This window comes from Polyergus mexicanus, unplaced genomic scaffold (genome assembly GCF_030449975.1).
Source record: "Polyergus mexicanus isolate NDT 795.1 unplaced genomic scaffold, iyPolMexi1.0 SCAF_11, whole genome shotgun sequence".
NCBI classification, from domain to species: Eukaryota; Metazoa; Arthropoda; class Insecta; order Hymenoptera; family Formicidae; genus Polyergus; species Polyergus mexicanus.
In genome coordinates this window covers 8839142-8861784 of record NW_027223331.1, presented here as the reverse complement: position 1 = coordinate 8861784, position 22643 = coordinate 8839142, and the positions used below count along the sequence as shown (strand labels likewise).

The 22643-nt window shown below is 29.9% G+C and overlaps 2 protein-coding genes and 2 long non-coding RNA genes across 6 annotated transcripts in view; 2 read left to right on the top strand and 2 right to left on the bottom strand.

The window, feature by feature from the left end:
• Positions 1 to 22643, bottom strand: part of LOC138937531 (uncharacterized) — a 32328-nt gene that overhangs the window by 8832 nt on the left and 853 nt on the right. The gene's annotated exons all lie outside the window — the stretch shown is intronic.
• On the top strand, positions 1729 to 22381 carry LOC138937528 (cytochrome P450 4c3). 3 transcript variants are annotated; one of them, XM_070303893.1, is made up of 9 exons: positions 1729 to 2128; positions 2308 to 2560; positions 9177 to 9374; positions 10951 to 11133; positions 19025 to 19094; positions 19215 to 19341; positions 19779 to 20015; positions 20282 to 20444; positions 20701 to 22381. In XM_070303893.1, exons 2-9 carry the CDS (start codon positions 2371 to 2373, stop codon positions 21039 to 21041), a joined length of 1509 nt encoding a protein of 502 aa, XP_070159994.1. In that variant the 5' UTR covers positions 1729 to 2128; positions 2308 to 2370; the 3' UTR covers positions 21042 to 22381. The 3 variants fall into 3 exon arrangements, with proteins under 3 accessions (XP_070159994.1, XP_070159993.1, XP_070159992.1); XM_070303892.1 differs by having other exon boundaries at positions 1729 to 1886; positions 20701 to 22380; XM_070303891.1 differs by having other exon boundaries at positions 1729 to 2560; positions 20701 to 22380.
• LOC138937530 (uncharacterized) lies at positions 11140 to 14580 on the top strand. The gene is made up of 3 exons (XR_011447527.1): positions 11140 to 12441; positions 12550 to 13161; positions 14277 to 14580. It is a non-coding gene; the product is annotated as an uncharacterized lncRNA (long non-coding RNA).
• On the bottom strand, positions 16534 to 18556 carry LOC138937826 (uncharacterized). Its single transcript, XM_070304467.1, has 4 exons — positions 18260 to 18556; positions 17673 to 17892; positions 17048 to 17127; positions 16534 to 16771 (listed from the first exon to the last, which is right to left on the bottom strand). The coding sequence occupies exons 1-4, from the start codon at positions 18554 to 18556 to the stop codon at positions 16565 to 16567; spliced, it is 804 nt and encodes a 267-aa protein (XP_070160568.1). The 3' UTR covers positions 16534 to 16564.

Below are 22643 nucleotides of genomic sequence, written 5' to 3'. Positions count from 1 at the left end.
GATAAAATCAATTTCTCAAAACTAATTAAATCTTTCTTCTGAATAAATATGCCTGATCGTCTACAAGTTTTAAATCTATGAAATCATCTATCAAATGCTCAATTGCTAAGCAATCATAATGAAATAGAAAGAAATTGACAGAATAATAATGCATGCGCGAGAATCCTAATATTTACGTGATCTACTAAACAAACACGCATATATGTGTATCGTCATTAAACAATAATTTACTGGTTTATCACAATAATAAAGCCATTAATATAAATTTACAATAAGCATACAGTTTCGCGGTCTATTCATTCTCCGATGTCATAATGGTATCACGCGATTATCTTGATATTCGAAGCATAATGATATAATAGCATTGCACATGGAGAACAGTTTCCGCCTCGGATTGTAATAGCCTGTTATTTTATTTTTGATTATCTTGTCATAAATACAAAGGCTAATTAGATATGATACGACACAAACACAAATACGTATCTTATTTTTCTCTTTCTAGTAAAATTATAACGCATGTATAAAAATCTTTTTTTTTTTATATAAAATAAAAAAATTATATCGACCTAAATTTTGTAAAATAAATACCATTCATACAACACAAGTATACAGATTTAACGCAATTGTGACATGAAAATCGCATTCACTTTCGAGTTTCGCAATCGTTACGTGTCTTTTCGTAACTCGATGAACGTAGATGTGTGCTAAATATACCAAACGATTTTGGTCTCATTGATAACCTTTTTATTCTTATAAGAGAGATCTTTGGAAAAAGCCAAGTGCTATTTTCAAATATTATATAAGAGATATAAAGAGATATATAGTGCGTGACAAATATCAAATCTAACAAAAGCCTTATAATTTTATCAATATCAGTTTTCTAATTTACATTTTCTTTTTGCCTAAAAATGCGGTCATTTTATTGGTGCTATTGGAAAATCGCATATATGTACATGTGCATGTGTCTCGCGAAACAAATGTCTATATGACTACGTTTACACGTGTCACTCTTAATCAGGTTTAATAACATCCATAGTTCTAAAACTGGTCGATCACATTCATTCTATTCTTTAAAGGAATAGTCGTGATTGATCAATTAGAAAAAAATTACGGATGTTATTAAACTCAATTAAGGATGACATATAAACGTAGACTATGATAAAAAAATAAGATGACATTTGCGAATAACGTGTACAAATCTTCTACATATACCTACATGTTATACATGTTATCGTTACGTCAAAGAATTTCATTTCACTAAACATCACACACGCACACACACACATCTGATATAAATTCATCTTTTTCAAAATAGAACAAAAAGAATCCCTTAATTCTTCCCGTCACGTGGCCCATCATGTCCGATGTTTACTACATTGGCACGTTTCAGGCGGAACGTTCTCTCCACGAAATCCGTGACAACGAGTTCGCGTGATGCAAATTATTATGTCGACATCGGCGGTGATGTTGGCGGGGGTCGCCCTTCTTCTCCTCTTTCCACAACGTGGAAATTCTCGTCTTGAGGTGAACCTGACTGAGGCTGCGGGCCGTATAGCGATAGAGAGAACGAGCGGCGCCGAGCGACGATCTCGGAGGGGTATTCGCTTCACTGTATTTTTGCGAGTCTGCTTATACACTCGCGCACACATATATAAACGCATATTGTCAGAGAGACACATGTATGAATATATGTCTTTCAACATACGTACACAAACAGATACACATCCCACGTGTTCGCCATTCTATTGGTGAAGAAGCTAGCCACTAACCGTCTGGTGTAGTACACGGGGCGTTTCAGTAGTGTATATAAGGGCAGGTCTTTCGTACGATCATGCATTATAACCGAAGGGAGTAGCCACCGTGTGACACGACATTGCATCCGTGTGGTAATATTAATCTTGGTGCATCCATTCGATTTATTTGTGATTGAAAAATCATTGTTTTTTTTTTTTTAAGTTCTCGCTTCTCTCTCTCTCTCTCTTTCTCTTTTTCTTTAATAGACTTTGAGCTAGATCATGTTACCTTTTGCTTCTACTGAGACGTGTTGATACCTATTTCGCGCAGAATACTAGTGACCGTGGTCGCACTAGGATCGGGTCTCTCGACTTGATCTCAACAATCGCTCGCGGCAAGAAAGACCTTGATTCTTACTGCAAAAATTAAGAGTCCCGGATTAATCTCCTCGACATAATCCTGATTTTTTTCTGAAGAGATCTCGGGAAGAAAGAGTGTTTAAAGCTTTTTTAAAATCTGGCGCGAAGAGACTTAAAAAATTTTGTTTTATCGTCCTCTTATGGCGAAAAATAGAGAATATCATATCAAGGAAGCATCGTTAGAAGACAATCAAGAGTATTAATCACAACACGCAACATGACTGCTGCGTCGATTCTTTTGGAAGGAGGATCTTGGATGACTGTCTTTCTTTCCTTCTGCCTCCTGTTGCTCCTGTTGAATCTAGTGGTAGAGCGAGGAAAATTTCTCTATGCCTTGAGGAAGGTGCCCTATCCCACAGCGCTGCCTATCATCGGTAACGCTTATCAGCTCTTCTGCTCGCAAGAAGGTAAGTCTTTACGATTTTGGCGATATTAAAAAGTACAGGAATATCGCGGTGATGACCATGTGCATATATTTTGTGCATGCATGATAACACAACATAATAATTTTAGCAATAATGCATGACTATCATTACCGATGAACCGAACGAATCACATTAACAACTTTGTTAAAAATAAATGTAGATGCAATATTCATTAGTATGTAATATTCCGTTTTTTCTCTGATCCTACGTGTGTCGCACAAAAAAGATATTATTACGAAAGAGTTGTATAACGGAAATAATATTATTCTTCATCTAATGAGAGAGAGAGAGAGAGAGAGAGAGAGAAGAAAGAAGATAATAAAAAGATACGTTTTTTATAAGTTTTTTGAAAGAAGACACCTTCTTGCGAGCAGAAGAGCTGATAAGCGTTAGCGATGATAGGCAGCGCTGTGGGATAGGACACCTTCCTCAAGGCATACAAAAATTTTCCTCGCTCTACGTTTTTTATAGAGTACTTTGTTTAAATTATCCAAATAGGATAATTTTCATATATAAATATATTTCATTTTGATGTGTAAATGTTTACATTAACTTATACAGCATGGGTCATTGCTCCTTTGACATTTATTGTAGATTGTAGATGATACACTCGTAAGTGATACACGCTTTGAATCTTGTGGCTCTCTCTTTTTGTTTTTGAAATACTAAAACTCGACGATCTTAACCTTGACATGTTTTCAAGATTATGATTCATAATAACATTCAAAAAGTTTAGAAATATGTGTACTCGATCTCTAAAATATATATCAACAAGAAAATAGTCCGTGCTATGTAATCTAATGTAAATATTTACTAATACCTTTTTCGGTATGATTATGTAAAATAATTGACAAAATCTGTTTTACAATAAATTAAATTCTTATTCCTTTCATCATTTTGATTCAAATGTCACTGGCACGCGTAACATTATAATAAATATTTATGTAAAAAGATATAAAATTAAACTAAAATAAAATGTGATTATTTGATCTTTCATCATTTACGAAAATATCCAGAATATCTAAATAGTTCAACATCTATAAATTAAATTCTTTCTATATATTGAGTAAGACAAGTGTCAGTTTTTTGAAAAACAATGAATCTCTATGAATAGTTATGCATATTAGAAGCGACTTATAGATTTTAATAGCCTTTATGGTATATATATTACTATTAAGGACACGACCCTGAATAACTTTCAAAATATTTTAACCGTCATTGTTTTATAAAAAGTTATTAACAAAATAAATTTAATGAATAGATCGTAACTTTCTGACACCGTATACATTTAAGAAGGTAATATATATGATTTTTTATTAAGAAGATAATATATTAAGAATTTAATATATTATCTTCTTAATTAATATAAGATAATATTGTATATTAATATTTTATATAATTTTTATTATTTTATTTTATAAAATTAATATATAAGATAATATATTAAGAAGATAATATATATGAAATCATTGAAATCTATGAGGTCGCTCCTGCATTATTATTCTGTATTGAAACATAACTTGACACAATGCACGTTTGCGCTCTTTTTTCACGTAAAGAATTCGTTTATTATAAATATGATCGCGACATATTTTCAAAATATTGAAGTCTGGAGAAACTTAGGTAAATGCAAATATTATTTTACTGATCTAATTTCAATAAGTGATGTCAATACATTTTATTTTCGGAATGAAATATTTATAAAGAGACATGGAAGAGAGAGATATGGGAATATAATTTTCTATCCATTTTAGACTTTTATCAATTATACTTTTGAAAGTTTACTTCTCTTTTTCTTTCTTTCCCTCTTTCGCGCAACAGAAATTTCTAATTTAAATTAATCAAATAAACAAATATTGTAAAGAAAAGTATTTGTTTTTTATTTGAAATAAAAAATACACCTAGTATACGTACATACGTATTCCACATACAAGGCGAGGCACACTTTATTAATTTGCAAAACACTTCCAATTATAAAAAAATAAATTTACTAAAAGATTTACGTAATGATCTCTTTGAAATTATGTAACATTCTACTCATGTAATAATTTTTTATAAAACATAATTATAAGTCAAATAAGTATGCAAATTAAGTGGCTTACCTTACATGCTGATACATGTGACATATACAGGATACCTAATAATAACCGTATCGCCTCATACGCAGATAGAGCAGATAAAACCGAGGAAAAAAATTCATATCGTTATGACATAATGCATTCAATAAGCACGCGTAGCTAATTATGATTAAATGCAAATATATATATATATATATTCTGTCTTGTCATTGCGACAAAATACGTTTTTTAATCACATTTTAAGCTTTTAGCTTTGTTGTTTACGTGCTTATTAACGCGCTGACTAATTGATTGCGATAGCAGTCAAGGATAACTTGATTAAACACGAAACGTCATCGTGTATAATAGTATATACTGATTCTAACACGGAAATTCCAAATTCTAAAAGACATTTCTGATCATTGCTCTCTTTTTTCTCTTTCTTTTTAACTGAACTCTCGATTAGTAGATGACATGGGTTTTCAGAAATTCATGGCGAGCATCTATATGGCCATTCAAGATATACTTATAACATGATGATTTTGAAGTTGAAAAAATTCACGCGCATAATTCTGCAATATAATACACGACATTGAGAACAGACACGTTCCGATTGCTTGGGCTTTATACGATTGGCATCATGATAGAACGCCTATATGGCTCCTTCTGAATAATCGATGATCACTTTCCTTCATTCGCGCGTAAGAGAAATTTTACAAGAAAATTAGAAAAGCAAGACGCGAGATACAATTTTATTAAGCGAGAAACAAACGACTATATCAAAGTCAAGTATTTAATTAGAATACGATGAGAATAAATCGAAACTTTTCACAGTGCGAGATTATTTGGCAGAAAGAGATTTTTATATCATTTACATAAAATTACAAAATAACTAAAATTATTAAATCACTTTTCAATCAATTGTCAAAGACACTTGGATTTTCTCGATTCGCATTTCTTAGATACGTATACAATTCTTGACAATGAAGCACCAGTGAACCTCCGACAGTCGTTGTTAAGAAAAATGCAACATAATTAAGAAATCTTGTATAAAGAGAGTTATCCCTCTATTTAGCTTTAAGACAGGTAAAAAAAAAATTTGTTGGAAATAAAATTTGCGTTTAATAATTATTTTAATAAGCACATACTTATATTATTTATGACACCCGTCATTCACAGAATGATATGTACAAGATGTAACAGTTTTTGCTTGCAATAAATATTATAGAGATTTCTTACATTTCGTAATAAAAGTTAGATAAGATTCATCCTTATACGCGTACATTTTGATTTTATTTCAATTTAGAATTGATCATGCAAAATGAAATAATTTTCTTTTATAATAAATGAGAAAGACAACCGAGTATAAAAATAATATAATTGTGATATATATTATTTTTATACCCGGTTGTTTTTCTCATTTATTATAAAAGAGAATTAGTTCATTTTTTATTTCATATATTATACTTCACATAAATATTTCGTTTTGCTCGAACCATTATAAAACGGTTTGATTCATCGTAAAACGACATTTGTTCTTTCACAATAGTATCCGTTCTCTGAACATTCAATCCTCAAAACTCAAGATTTTATATAATATTGTATATATATATATATATATATATATTTATTCTGTTCAGATAATCAAATTAATGATCATAATTAAAGACAAATAATTTCGTGCGACTTTCGAGAAAATGATTAAAAAAAAAGAAAAAAATTATTCGCAATCCATTTCGGTTCAACAATGATTATCATCGGCCACCCCGTACGCAGGGGCTAAAAAAATGAAGTCGTGAAGAAGAGGAACAATAAGAAGAATCGGGTCAAGGTTGTTCGGGCGGTCTGAGTAACTAAGAGCACGCGATTTTATACGGGGCAACTGTATTATGTATTCTGCTCTCGTTTCGGGGAGAGAATGAAAAGAGAAAGCATACACGTAGGCAGAACAAGACATTACATAAAAAAAAAACTCCCGCATCTGAAATTTTTTGCGGCCGGAGAACGATTTCGGATCAGACTTCAGCCAGATGTCATCGTCCGCGAAGAGAGAATAGAATCTGAATTTGCTTTGATGCTTCACATGCGCTATGATAATTAATTGAACATATGGCAATTAATTGAACCGACCGGCACAAAAGGCGAGGCGTGCAATTAACGTGCTATAGTAATATTTTGTACGAATATATACTGCTAAAAGATCGTCATTGATCTTTATTGTTTTGCAAGACGGGAATAGAATAATATCTGGGAAAATTAACAGGACAGTTTATATAAGACTAATTAAAACATTATTATTGAGAGTTATTGGCCTTTAATCTCTATATACTAATATAGTTTAATATAGTTTTATATATATAGGTAAAATAAGATATATATGATAAGAGAGAGAGAGAGAGAGAGAGAGAGAGAGAAATTAGAATAAAAAATCCTTCAATAAAATAAAATAAATAAAGAATAAAAGCGCAAAAAGATTAAAAAATATTCTGCAATTTGTTTTCCATTTGAAAACCTTACGTATAAATTCAATTCTTCATCTACGCGCAAAAAGTTATTTTTTTAAACACTAGCACAACACAATGCGCGCTTCGCGCGCGCCATTTATTCTTTTTTATTAAACATTTTCAACGATATATACACAAAATAACTGTCAAAATATACAATGACAGCCGCTCACGAAGTAAGCGCAATGACAGAACTAATCAGTCATATTGTTAGAGAATAAAATGTATTTTTAGTTTCGTTTGAATCGGGAGGATCATTTAATTATTCAGATGTTACATTTATACATATAGACGGAAAGCACGAATAAAATGCTCTCTTTTGTCCCCGGCATTGCACATGTGTCTTTCTCCTCTTCGCAATTCGTATTTCTCGCTAAAATAGTTGAAGGCCCGACTGTCCGCCTATAGCGTCTTGTTGCATGCCTGTCAAGGTCTCCGACAGCGCCTTCCGTTCTTTCCTGAGTGACGTCTCTCTCTCATTCTTTCTCTCTTGCTTTCTACATTTGTCCATCATCCATGTGCGATGCAAATATATATACTGTTTATGTCGACCGGTCAATGTCCGGTCAGTCTCTCGGCCGTCAACTCACTGCACGTGCAGTGCGATTTCTCTCTTTCTCCGCTGCACTGTTCTTGATACTCTTTTGTAATTCCCTTTATTTCTCTTTCTCTCTCTCTTTTTTTTCCTGTTCGTTTCTACATCGGCCTTTTTCTTTCAACGTGCCATTCAAAATATATAAATAATCTCATCTTATATTTCTTTATCTCGTTGAAACAAACTATATCTGCCATATAAATTATCATTTTAATTGAAAAAAAAAATATATATATATTATAATTTGTTTAAATATAAAGAGAGAAATAAGTTTTCAAAAAAAGTTTTTATAATTATACGTATAAGAAACATTTATGTAACATTTATTATACAATGCACCATGGAACTTAATTATTTTCTTTTTTAAGCTTTCTAGCTTATCTTAAATTATTGTTGTTTTTAAAAGTAATATTTATTTTTCTTTCTTTCTTTGTAATTTATAAATAGTTTAAATCACATCCGCTTCAGATAGTAAAATTATATCATTTCCACACATTATTATCATCGCATTCATATCTCTATATTCATGTTTTGTAAATTAACCATATTTTGTAATTTAACTTTCGTTTTTAAAAAAATATATTTGATAAAATTAAATTATATATATAATTTTTGCTATTTTTTCACATCCTTCATATTACGTTGCATCCACGTTCTGTTCCTTTATCACTAGCAGCGGTTTTTATTCTCACTCTGACAAAGAGCGTAATTCGCATCAGCGAGACATAGAGTGAACCTAGAGCTACGATAATGACTCGATAATTGATCGATCACAAAGTTGCACAAGGTCTATTTCTGCACTTGCGACGCGGGTCGGTGACCGCGAGAGTAACTGATTGTGAATAACTGAGGCTGATCCTCGTAAAAACGTCATAGATACCATATATAGTAACGAGCGATAGACATGAAACGCTTATTTTCGTGAAATAGAATGTTGTTAAATTATTTAGAAAAATTTTAAACTCACCCTTTTATGAGGATGCATTCTCGAGAATATGCGTCTTAACAAAAGTAATTAAAGGAATCGTATTCGCGGTTTTTCCTCTCGCATCGAGAATAACTTTAATTCGTATTGATGGAAAATAGAGAAGAACAGGAAAGGCGATGTGTGATTATTCGAATTATAATTTCGCAAAAGATCTACGCCTAACGATATAAAAATCTCGCGGTCGATGATAGCGTATGTAGCATATGTACATATATTTTATATAGCATAAAAGAAAGAAATAATATTTATTTACACATAGCTGGGGACAAAAGTATCGACATTACGTTGTGTAATTCCCTGTTATGATAAATAAATAGAAATCTTATAAAGAAATTGACAAAACAAGATTCAATTTTTTGACCTCTATTTTTAGCAGAATAGAATACAGTAAGACGACTTATATTTCTTAGAACGCGATTTTACGTCTAAATTTCAATTTTTCTCTTTTTTGCAGAGTTCTTTCAGAAATTGAGAAAATGGGCTCGCGAGTTTGGTGACATTTATCTACTTTGGATCGGCCTGCGGCCCTTTATCTTTCTCTACAGAGTGGAGACGGTGCAACCTTTGCTCAGTAGCAGTGTGCATATCGACAAGAGTCTCGAGTATGAATATTTGAAGCCGTGGCTTGGTACCGGTCTGGTGACTAGCACTGGTAAGTGATTCCCGATTCATTAAGATCATGTTGCGACGGCAATAAATATTAATAATTGTCATCGTATCAAAGATCGGATCTAAATATTAATAATAAATTAACAATTATTTATTATTATTTACAAATCAAATTACGTATTATCAATTATTATTATTGAGTTAAATAGCTACGTGAATGGATATAAATATTCGATGAATTGTATAAAATATTTTTACAACATATAAAAAAACATTGCTACTAATAATAAATTATACATAAAATAGATATATGTGATACATGTAATAGATATATCGTTAAATTCTATTAACTTGAAAGAATTAAATAAGCTAGATTCGAAGAAAAAGTTACAATTTTGTTGACTTTAAAAATAATTTAAAATAAATTATATATATATATCAGTGATTGTAATCAAGTTAATGACACGCTAGATAAGGGCACAATACAGTTATCTATATTAGGTGTATATGAGGAATTTGAAAGTTCAAATTCCAATTTTAAATTGGAATTTAATTTCTAAATTAATGTTTAAAATTTTATAAAAGGCCAAAATATGTAACATCAAATCTTTATACATATTTTATAAATCCTCAACTAGAAACGCGCGATTTTTATTTAGAAATCGTCCGCGTGTGCCCGATGAATATTTTTGGACATCACGTTTGACAAATATGCCACATCAATGTTTCATCATTGGTAACAACTGATAACACTGTAAGTTTTATTTTAGCAGTGTTGTCAAATATCAAATTGTTTATGTCGCAATGTTGAATAGAATTTGCGTTAGAATCAAGCTTTAGGATAGACCGATGAGATAAGCGGGATCAGGATCTACTTTAAGGTCAGTCTTATACGATTATCAATCGAGGTCAAGCTTTTTGTCATGTTACTACTATCCGGTGCTCTTTGAAAATATTTAAATATGTAAAAAGTTTTACGCGAATTGAAATCTGTTCGACCTTCTAAACTCATTTAAATCTAGCTGTACACACACGTATATATATAATGTAGAAGTTTTTACGCGATAGCTTCTTCTATTTAAATTTCAGTAGGCACTTCTCAGTTTTGATATATCATGCAATCTTTTCGAATAATATGTGATATGTTTGATATACTGATAGTACCTAATTACTATACGCTAATGAATTTTTAATTTGTTTTGAATTATTTTTAGAATGGACAACAATAACATTTTCATGATTTATAAATCTCGCATACGGTGATGTTTCTCCTTGCATATTTAATTCTTTCTCTCTGAGAAAATAATATTTTTCTCTCAATATTACAGGTATCTTACGTGATATAGATAAATCTTATTCTCGGTTAAAACATTTGTTAGTTGAAATAGTTGACATTTTGTGTGTTGCACTTTTATTGCATAACTTCTGAAATCAATGTCAGTGTCGATGAATGTGTTTCGAAAAATAAATCTCATTGTCAGACATATCGATTGCATCGCTAAACAGTCTGATCATCTCATAATCGTGTTCTCTCTCTTTAATATCTGATAAAATATATTATAATCAATGCCACATCAAAAATGTAAAATTAATTAAAATTGTGTATATTTTCTTTTCAGGTGACAAATGGCACTTTCGCAGGAAACTGTTGACGCCGAGCTTCCACAGCGGTCTTCTCAAAACATATTTTAAAATTACGAAAGAAGAGATAAATGTTTTGATTTCCTGTCTCGAGAAAGAAGTGAACAAATGGTTTGATGTGGTACCTTATGCAAAACGTGCTTCCCTCGATATTATATGCGGTGAGTTAATATAATTGCTGTTTTAATTCGATGATTTGAATCTAATTTTAAAGTTATCAAGAGACACGGTAGTGTCTCGCGCCAAGTCACGCGAAGCAAAGACCGCGTGTAGTAATAGCGAAGCACCCCGGATATCTATACGCGAGTCGGATAGTTGAGAGTACCTTAGATTACCAGATCTAAATAACGACTGAACCGATCGAATTTTTGATAAGCTTAATCGATAGCTTGGGTTCGATTTATATAAGGAAAGTGTCTTCATTTTCGCTCTGCATATTCTATAAAGCAAAGATATTACGAAGCAAAGTCGAAATGTGGAAATTTTCATGTAAGAAACGTCACCATCATCATCATCATCGTCATCATCGTCGTCGTCGTCCCCTTTACCGCTATATATGTACCATATACAACACATGCATAGAATATAGTGGAATAATGCTACACGTATATATACACGTACACAACACACATGTAATAATAGCAATGTATTCTTGTACGGTTGGCGTCTTTGACGAAAGATTGCGCTAACGGCGCTTCGTAATGTTACTGTTCGCATCGCATCCATACTCCATACTTGCTTTTGACAGGTATAGGTTAATTAAGTGTGCAAAATTTCAGAATGTAGTGTTCGTACGCTTTCATTTATAAAAAAGTGAATATTTGTGGATAGTTGGATCAGATATATCTCATTTATATTAGAAAAAAATAAAACATCACAAAAGTAATTTATGCTACGTGTAAAAACAGAACAAAACATCGCAATACATATGTTTATAAGAAATGTGTGTATTCTATAATGCTTATTATAAGATATGTGTGTGTATTCTATAGATTCAACTATCCAAAAGTATCAGGAAGATTTTACATACTTTTTTATAAATGGAAGAGTGCTACGCTATATAATGTTGCACTCTAGAAAATTTAACGTTAAATACTTGTCAAAAACCAGTATGAATAACTGCGAACGGTAATATAGGCATACACATATAAGAATCTAATATATTTGAGTGCATTTATTAAAGGAGTGTGATCATATAGTTATTCGTCATGCATCATATGTAACTACAGATAAGTATAAATGATATTGGTAAAACGCAATCTGTAAGGTTAATGCATGTCCTATGAATAATTTATAAATATATATTTATTTTTCAGTGGAAATAGAAGAATTTTTCAATTCCTTATTTCGATGCTAATGCATCGCTTAAAATAGATGAAGCATGTTTCAGTATCGTTAATATATAATCATACAAAGTTCTCCATAACGTATGAAATCTATGAAAATGATTCAACAGGGACTACTGCAGAGTGAGTTTATATATATATATATATATATATATATATATTATTTTATTTTAACTTGAAATCTCTATTCGTAATAGCTATTTCAACTATAACAATTATATGTGTCCTCAGATTTAATTAAATAATTAAATATTCTTTATCAACATTTAACTTGAACATCTCTATTCGCAATAGCTATTGTTTAACTGTTTGTGCCTAATAGAATGAAGGATTTCTCTCTCGCAGCATAATATTAAAGTAATTAAAAGTAAACAAAAAATTTAATGTACGTTTATGGATATAATAAATGTATGCAGCTAGAGATCAAAATTACTAATCTAATTTATAGATTGCAGGATAAAAAGAAGATTATATATAAATTTGTGAATATGCTCTTAAATTATTATTGCGTATACAAGATAACTTGTATAATACATGCATCTTTACGAATAACTTGGGTCTTTGAAAACTAACAAGAATTATATATGAATTATATAGGAAACATTTATAATATAAAATATATTTTATGAGTTTCTTCTTACATACGCAATAATGATTTAAGAACATATGTACTACTGCAGATAGGATTTAAAATTACTAATCTAAACATATTACTAATTTAAACATATTACAGGAAGGATTTTTTATATAAAAACAAATTCATATATAAAATTTATATAAAACTTATATAATACATATAAACACTTATACACTTTTTAACATACATCTATACAGTTCAATCAGGTAAGAATAAGAAATAAATCCTTAATATATATGTTTTCAAATCATTAGTATGCTCTTAAATTATTATTGCGTATAAGATAACTCGCATAATACATATATCTTTACGAATAACTTGCTTCTTTGAAAAATAACAAGAATATTGTTTGTTTAGTTGTATATACAATTCTTAAACTAATTTTAATGATTCAAGTTATTCGTAAAGATGCATATATTATATGAATTATCTTGTATACGTACTGATTTAAGAGTTGAATATATTTCAACGATCCAAGTTATTTGTGCATTATTTTGTTAAAGCAGCAAACTTTCTGCAATATTTACATCAAATGTTCTGTGGCTATACATTTTCCTTTTAGATAACATTCCTGGATAGTTAAATCAGGTAATCACTTATCACATTACTTTTTATATACTCATCATCATATCCAAATAGTATTTATTTATTATAAATAAATTATGAGTGTATATGTCCTTATATGTGTTAGATAACTTATATGTTACATGCAGCTTTACGATTTCTTTAGAAAGGAGGATTAGGTAAGATGGAGAAATGTGTCAACTAAATGAACTAACTTTTAAGCAAATAATATATTTCATAAATATATGCTACATATAATTCTTGCTGTTTCTTAAAGGACTAAGTTATTTTGTAAAGCTGCATGTACTACGCAAGTTATCTTGTACATGTAAAAGCACAAATTATCTTGCACACATAAGATCATATATTGTATGTACTGACGATTTATTTATAATAAATAAATATTGGCCAACTCAATACTATTTTGATGTGATAGAAAAAGTAATATATGATTACCTGATCCAATTATCTAGAAATGCTATATAAAAGACAAGTAGCTTCACTTCTTCATATATATATAAGTAATCTTTCTATAAGATTTAAATTAATTTAATAATTCTTAATTCTGCATGTATTTATTACAGTAATTTTAAATTGCATAAAAACTTATTTATTATAAAATATATTTATATTATTTAATATATTTTGAATGTTATGAATAAATAAACTCATTAATTGTATATTTAAAATATTTATTGAAGATAGGTGTGTATTCCCTTGTTAAATTTTTATAGATATTTTTTATATGTTTTTATAGATATTTTGTGTGTGCAGAACACGGACACGGAACAGGCTTAGAAGAACAAGGAATTCTAATTTAAATTTTATTTATTTTTTTTATAAGGTTGCTGTGCGCCGATACAAGGCTGCTGTGCGCCTCTAAAAAGCGGCTACTGTGCGCCTTTGAAGAACGGTTATTGTACACTCATACAAATATTTTATAGTTATAAAATTATTGTTTGTTTATAGAGAGCGCGCTACTGTGTTATATATACAGATCTTTATATAATATTTTTACAAAAGATGGCTAATAAATAATATATATTGGATATTATAAAATAAAAAAGCAGTTATATAAAAAATTCTTCATTAAAAATACCTTTTTCTAATATCAAATTTGTGATTAATACATAATCATTTAATAATTGTATTTCGATCAGACCATATAAAAGAATTCACCCTTACTATTAAAAATAGAATTATATAACTCACTTTTTTCGCTTTATTTATATATTTAATGATGAACTAGATAAGCAGCAACGATTATCATATTTATCAATGGATTTAGAAGCATAGATTGTATATTAAAAATTTAAGAATATTTAACACATACTACACAAAAAAGAATGATATAATCCCTAAAAACTCACCTTTTTAAAAAAGCTAAAAAAAAGGCGCCAAGTGCACGCGCCATGTAAAAAAGTGTTACACAAAAAATTGTTTTATTTTTAAATTACTATAAAAAACTGCTCTACAAAATAGTATCATTTTAACTCTATACAAAATAGTGTGTTATTTTAACTCTACAAAATAATGTCGTTTTAACTCTATACAAAATAGTATCATTTTAATTGTATAAAATTTTAACCAAAAAAATACCGTTGTACAAAATAGCTGTTTAAACTTCCTAGAAAAATAATGATATAAAAAAATTGCGCTAAATAAATAAAAATGTATGCTATAAAATTTGTTTCTTTTATTATTATTTAAATAAAAACATTTTAATTAAAAAAGAAACTGTTATACAAACTAGTTGTTTTAATTTTCTACAAAAATGATGATATCAAAAAATATTACAATTGAATAAAAAATTTTATGTTATAAAATTAATTTAATTTATTATTTCTAATATTAAGAAAAATTATATGAATAAAAATTTGTTATAAAGTTAATTTATTTTACTATTTTCAATATTAAGAAAAATTATATTTAATAAATTGCAATATAAAATAGTAGGATGTATAGCTAATTTAAAAAAATTAATTAAAAAATTAAAAATTTATACACAAAATTAAAAATTAAAAACTTATGCAAAAATTAAAAATTAATACAAAATAAAAAAATAAAAAAAATTTTAGTTAAAAATCTTGGCGCTGCTAAGTTTCAAAATTAATAACTGCAATGTATCTTAAAGTAACAAATAATTAATTTAATTTAAACATTATTACATTAATAACTGCAATATAAATGTACGTTAATATCATAATATCACTAGCATATTATTTAGCAGCGCCAAGATTTTTAACTAAAATTTTTTTTATTTTTTTATTTTGTATTAATTTCTAATTTTTACATAAGTTTTTAATTTTTAATTTTGTGTATAAATTTTTAATTTTTTAATTAATTTTTTTAAATTAGCTATACATCCCACTATTTTATATTGCAATTTATTAAATATAATTTTTCTTAATATTGAAAATAGTAAAATAAATTAACTTTATAACACATTTTTATTCATATAATTTTTCCTAATATTAGAAATAATAAAATTAATTAATTTTATAACATAAATTTTTTTATTCAGTTGTAATATTTTTTGATATCATCATTTTTGTAGAAAATTAAAACAACTAGTTTGTATAACAGTTTCTTTTTTAATTAAAATGTTTTTATTTAAATAATAATAAAAGAAACAAATCTTATAGCATACATTTTTATTTATTTGGCGCAATTTTTTTATATCATTATTTTTCTAGGAAGTTTTAATTACAATAACCAATTTGCGATTTACAAATAAACAATTATTTCTAATAAGAAATATCGCTTTTTCTGATGTTAATTCGATGTATTTTTCGTTGTTTTATTATTGGATTTGCCACAAAAAAAAATAAATTAATTTTTTGCAATGCAACGACGTCGAACATAATACAAATCGACAAACACTGTCAAATATATATTGCGAAACTAAAGCGTGAAGTATTTTTTTGTCTTGCATGAGAATGAAAGTTCAATCATCAGCTAATTGACACTGTTCGTCATCCTTGATGATTTATAACATCGAAATCTGCCTGATTTACAAATAGCGATAAATCGCGAATACTTTTTCTAATCCAGATTGATAAGAACAATGCTTCTATCCGAGTTTGTATTATTAAGATAATACGACGATCCATGTTTTCTCGTTTTTTTCCATATTTCAGATTTATTTCCTCGTTCTAATCTCTTCCGCATTCTTCTCGCGTTACGATCGCTGTCGAGTTGAAGCAAATTGTACGTTAATTTCTCATGTTTCAATTTCATGTTCAATTTCCTCTTCGTTCAAAAGAACGAAGAGAAAATTTCTGCATATCAGCCGAGTACATTGATTTTGTCCTTCTGACTAATAAGAAAAATTTTTTTCACAATTTTTCTCGGCACAAATTTATCTGGCGCATTTTCGTCGTACAAATAAAATACTTAAGAAAATAATACACGCGTGAAGAAGATGTGTGTGAGATAAATATTAACGATCAAAGGAGATCGACGCAAAATGTGTTAAAAGTTTTTCCGCAACGGTCTTCAACAGCTTTAATATTAGGATATTCAAACATTGTTCAAGGCGATTCGCAGAAAATTCTTTCGCGCCTCTATTTCATTGATTTTAACATCGTAAACAAGATTTCGTACATCTGCAATTTGTGTTATAGTGGCAAAAAAATAATTAAATTATCAAAAATATAGAGAATCGCAAGTAAAGTGTTGTACTACTGTGAAAGTCCTTGAAGTAAATTCGGCATTTCCGATTTATCTTTCCCCGATAAAGCAAATCGTTTCGCATTGGCATTGTGATTCAGTTCCTTTGACGTAGACAAATCACGTATTCTCGAACTACACGATCGATGTATCCGCGTCTTACGTGTAGATGACTTAAAATGTCGATCTTTGTTGCGATCTTTTCGCGGCTGCGATAACTCGATTATCCGCTGCGTAGCTGTAGCGTTCATAATACTTAATTAACATTTTGTTATCCAGATTCATTTGATCTTCTATAATTAATAAATGCCTGCACGAAAGGTATTTGCTTCTACATAGATTCACATTATTTTATACTCATAAAATTTGTTTTTTTCTTTTATAGCTAATTTTTTTACAACAATTATTTTCAATAAAGAGGTTTATTAAGAATTCTAACTGCCTAAAAGATTGCTGAATTAGGGACGTATAAACTACTAACCGATCGCTTTAAGCGCACTTGGTGAGACAAAATTAATGGGTTTTGTTGGTGAGTCGTGGATCACCTTTGAACACGCAAGCTCTAATATGCGGGATGTCGGCTTTGAAATTCCGCATTTCAAGGGCTTTTGAGAAGCCTCAGTTTCTGTTACACAAGATCGAAATTGTGCCAACCGAGTTGTCCGTTCTGTTATCTCGTAAAGCAAAGCAGATATTTTTATCTAAACAAAATTATTGAAATTAATTACAATTGAACTCTGTAATATATTTATATATTTCTGAGACCTATTAGTTTTAATGTTAATTGAAAGTTAATTGAAACATAATTAAAACCTTATTTAAAGAAGTTAAAAAATAGAGGAAAGATAATTTTTTTTACTTTAAGATAAAGCACATAGATTTAATAATATATAATAGAATTTTTGAAATAATGAAATCTTTTCAAAGGCAAAAATATGAGGACAGAAAAATGATGCTATTATTCAATTAAACAATTTTATTTGCATGTATTTTACATTCTCTTTGTAATTTCATTAAAAGAATGTGAATCAAAATACTATATAATTTACAAAAGAAAGAGTCACGTACTTTAGCCAAATCTGTTAGAGGAACATTAGGCTTGTGACTTTGCAGAGTAGATAATCCTGATATTGATGACACAGAAATAACCTTCTTTTGGTTGGATTTCAAAATAGAAGTTTTAGAAATTGACGGATCATAGCTTGCATTATTATCGCATAAAGTCGAGTCTTCGTTATTTGAAGGGGAGCCTTCTTTACTCGTTTGCTTTGCCTCAAATAGTGAATCTTTATCGAACAGATTGAATCCTGCAAATTTTGCGAGCTTGTCCGAATCTTCATGAAATATTGTAATAAAATCCGCCATTTATTCACATTTGAAGGATAATGTCCATGTAGAAAAAAATAAATGCTCGTAGCATATACACTTTTATATGTTTTTGTTGTATTATCTTATAATTATAATACCCGGAATTTTGAATTGGCAATAGGGGGAAAAAAAATCGATTATCATTCGCCTTGATTGTCTATTGCTCTAAAATGTTTCGACGCAGCGCCCTTGAAATATACGATATAATTGTTGCAATTTATAATATTATTACAATTAACTATTATTAATTTTCAGCGAAAGTACATCACACAATATTGCGTTAAACATTATTGCAAATAAATAACCCAAACTTTACAAAATTTTTTTTGAAGCTTATAATTATTAAACATATACTGTGCTAGTTAAAACAAAATATTAAATTGTTTAAAATTGTTTAACATCTTCACCATATCTTATTAAAGTCATAGATAACAAAACTTATATGTTGCAATAATTTTATTGCAGAATCTGCAATGGGTTATAAACTGAATGCTCAAAGAAATTCCAAAAACGAATATGTCGAGGCTGTGGACAAGTAGGTATCTTTTCCTTGAAATAATTTTTGTTTAGATTTTTTTTTCGCAGTTTATACAATTTACAACGTTGAAGTCGTATAATGAAGTTATGTTACAAAAAGTCCGTTTTTGATTTTCAGAATAGCGTCTATTGTACAGATGCGCTTCACGAATGTGTGGATATCGTCTGATTTGATCTTCAAATTAACCAAAGCAGGAAAAGAACACGATCACTCGCTCTCTGTTATTAACAGTTTTGTCGACAAGGTAATGAAAATGTTCCAAGTTAAATGAATCCGGATAATTAAAGAGCTTTATAACCATTTCCAACAACTGTGCCAATTTTGCGTGAGATCTCATGAAGCGAAGTTCGAACCAAAACTACGAATGGGATGATTTAGCACAATATATTGCAATTTCCAATTTTAAATTTCACCGGAGTAGCTATTGTTTAGTTGTTATTATAATTTTATTACAATTTTGAAATCAAAGCCGGGCGCTAAATCTTGAATTAGACCGCACGATCTCAATCTCAAATTCAGGTAGCACATTTGTATTTAAAAAAAAAGAAGTATCTCTTTCTTTTTTAACGCAATTTGATTTCAAAACTTTCCAAGCATAAATTATATTGTACATCAGATCGGGAAAAAATTGATTTATAATATTTCCGCTTTCGTCACACACACGGACTGCTTCATTCGCAGATAATCGTGAAGAAAAAAGCCGAATGGAAGTTGACCCACGATGGAAATTTTAATAAACCGTCGAATAAAAAACAGGCTCTGCTGGATTTGTTACTCGAGATATCACAAGACGGAACCGTCCTTTCAGATGAAGATATTCGTGAAGAGGTAAATACTTTTATGTACGCCGGACACGACACGATGGCCACCAGCATAGCTTGGACGCTTTACGCTTTGGGGCGACATCCCGAGTACCAGGTACGTCCTTTCGTATTGCATTATTACCGCAACATTTGACTCTAGCAATTCTCATTGGAATTTAATAAATCTTCGACATTTACAATATTTTATTTTTGAAAGGAAAAGAAAGATAATTTTTTTCAGCCTAGTATATGAATTTAAAAAAGAATAATATATAATATATTTTCAGAAGATTTAATTAATAAATACATGTACTTTTCTCTTTCATTTTTAACATTAATTTAACAACATCTTCTCAACATTTTTTCTTGCCTTCTTTTTAGGAAAAGATTATAGACGAATATAAAGATGTAATGGGCACAACGGAAATTACACTAAATAACATTCACAAGTTAGCATGGCTGGATGCCTGTATTAAGGAACAATGGAGACTATATCCAGTAGCTCCGCTCATAGCGAGACAGATTTATAAGCCGATCGATTTAAGTAAGTACTTCGTATTTTTTGAGAAATCAATATATCCCTCTTCACGATTTCCAGCAAGATATTATTTATTTGATAATATTACATTGCATTATTATTTCATATTTCTCAATTATTGTTTTATTGAATAATTGTCACACAACAGATTTTAAGATATAGCTATTAATATTGCAAACGTAACTGAAAATTGCGTGATAAAAAATATTGCAAACATGATAAGCTTCTCTTATCTATATGAATTATGTTTCTCTATTTTTAGTGGGCATCGAAATTCCGCCAGGCTCGACGGTTATCATCAACTCCTATCTGCTACATCGTGACGATCGTTACTTTCCCGATCCGCATGTTTATCGTCCGGAGCGTTTCTTACCGGACAGTCCCAAATTACCACCTTACGTTTTCATCCCTTTCAGTGCCGGCTCACGAAATTGCATCGGCTGGAGATTTGCCACATTAGTCATCAAAATGGCCCTCTTATCCATATTAAAAACTTTCCGCGTCGAAGCTTTCGACACGGAAGACCAACTGCGCTTCATATCCGAATTGGTACTTATCAATGCAAACGGACTTCGCCTCAAAATAACACCACGCGAGCAATGAAGACGAAATTCTTTTCCATCTTTAAAATATACTAGAACATCATAAGCGCGCGCTACACGCGTGCCATTTATTTTATGATACATAGAGCTTACCAGGTATATAAATATGAAACCGGAATTTGCCCATAGATGGCCCTAGCTGTCAATGTAGTACCGTCAAACCGCGTCATTGGCGCCATTTTCTTGTTTTGACATCTGATAAAGATTTTCAACTCACAACAATACAAGTTTCATACAATAGCATAGTTTTTAATAGCGTTGAACATGTCGAATTTTGTGCCTGGAAACTACGATTTGCGGACAGCATTGATTTTCTATTACCATTTGAAGAAAACTGCTGCAGAATCGCATCGAATGCTTGTCGAAGCTTATACGGTGAACATGCTCTTGGTAAATCACAGTGCTTTGAGTGGTTTAAAAAATTCAAAAGTGGCGATTTTGACGTGAGAAACGAAGAACGTGGAAGACCACCGAAAAAGTTTGAAGACAGCGAAAACCTGGCGAAACCGTTAATACTGAACGCTACCGACAACAAATGATCGATTTGAATCAAGCTTTGCGTGAAAAACGACCAGAATATCAAAAAAGGCAACACAAAGTGATTTTGCTTCATGATAATGCACCATCACACACAGCAAAACCGGTCAAGGAAACGATTGAGGCGTTTAGTTAGGAAATACTTTCGCATGCGGCTTACTCACCAGACTTATTGGCTCCATCCGATTACTACTTATTTGGATCGATGGGACACGCACTTGCTGAGCAGCACTTCACTTTTTACGAAAATGTACAAAAATGGCTCGATGACTGGTTTGCCACAAAGGAGCAACAATTTTTTTGGCGTGACATCCACAAATTGTCAGAGAGATGGGAAAAATGTATAGCTAGCAATGGGCAATATCTCGAATAAAATATTTTTTATCATTTTCATACAATGAACGTGTATTTTCTATACAAAAATTCCGGTTTCATATTTATATACCTGGTATATTAATTGAGGGGCCTTATCTATATGCCAACCATAGCTAGTTGATCGACGTGATCGAAAATATTGTATTTCTTTGTTGTAACTCTCGGAACACATACGATATATAATGAGAAAATTTTTTTCTTGCGGGAACGATTATAGAAGCTTTAATAATAGCGACATGAAAAGATAAAATGTATTAGTTTTAATTTAGGAACGAAAGCCTCTCTCTCTTTCTCTCTGCTTTACTTTAAAAAGATTAGGAAAAGAAAAAGAAGCAAAACAATCAAAAATTGAATCTGCCGCTTATTAAGCAAATATCTTCTTAATTTGTTTTCAGTAAAAATTATATATATGTCAAAAAATTATGTATATGTATGTGTGTATATTTATAAAAATATAAATCTTGTATTTTAATGTTATTATGTACTCTCTTTTTTTCCTTTAGTTTTCATAATTTATTTAAATAATAAATTCAAAAATTTTAAAGATTATAATACCAATTATAATATTATAATATAATACGAATAATTTTAATATATTTTTAAATAATTAACTACAATTTTTTGAAAAAATTTATTAAAATAATATTATTCATTTTTCATATATATGTTTTCTCCTCGTATTTCCAGAAAA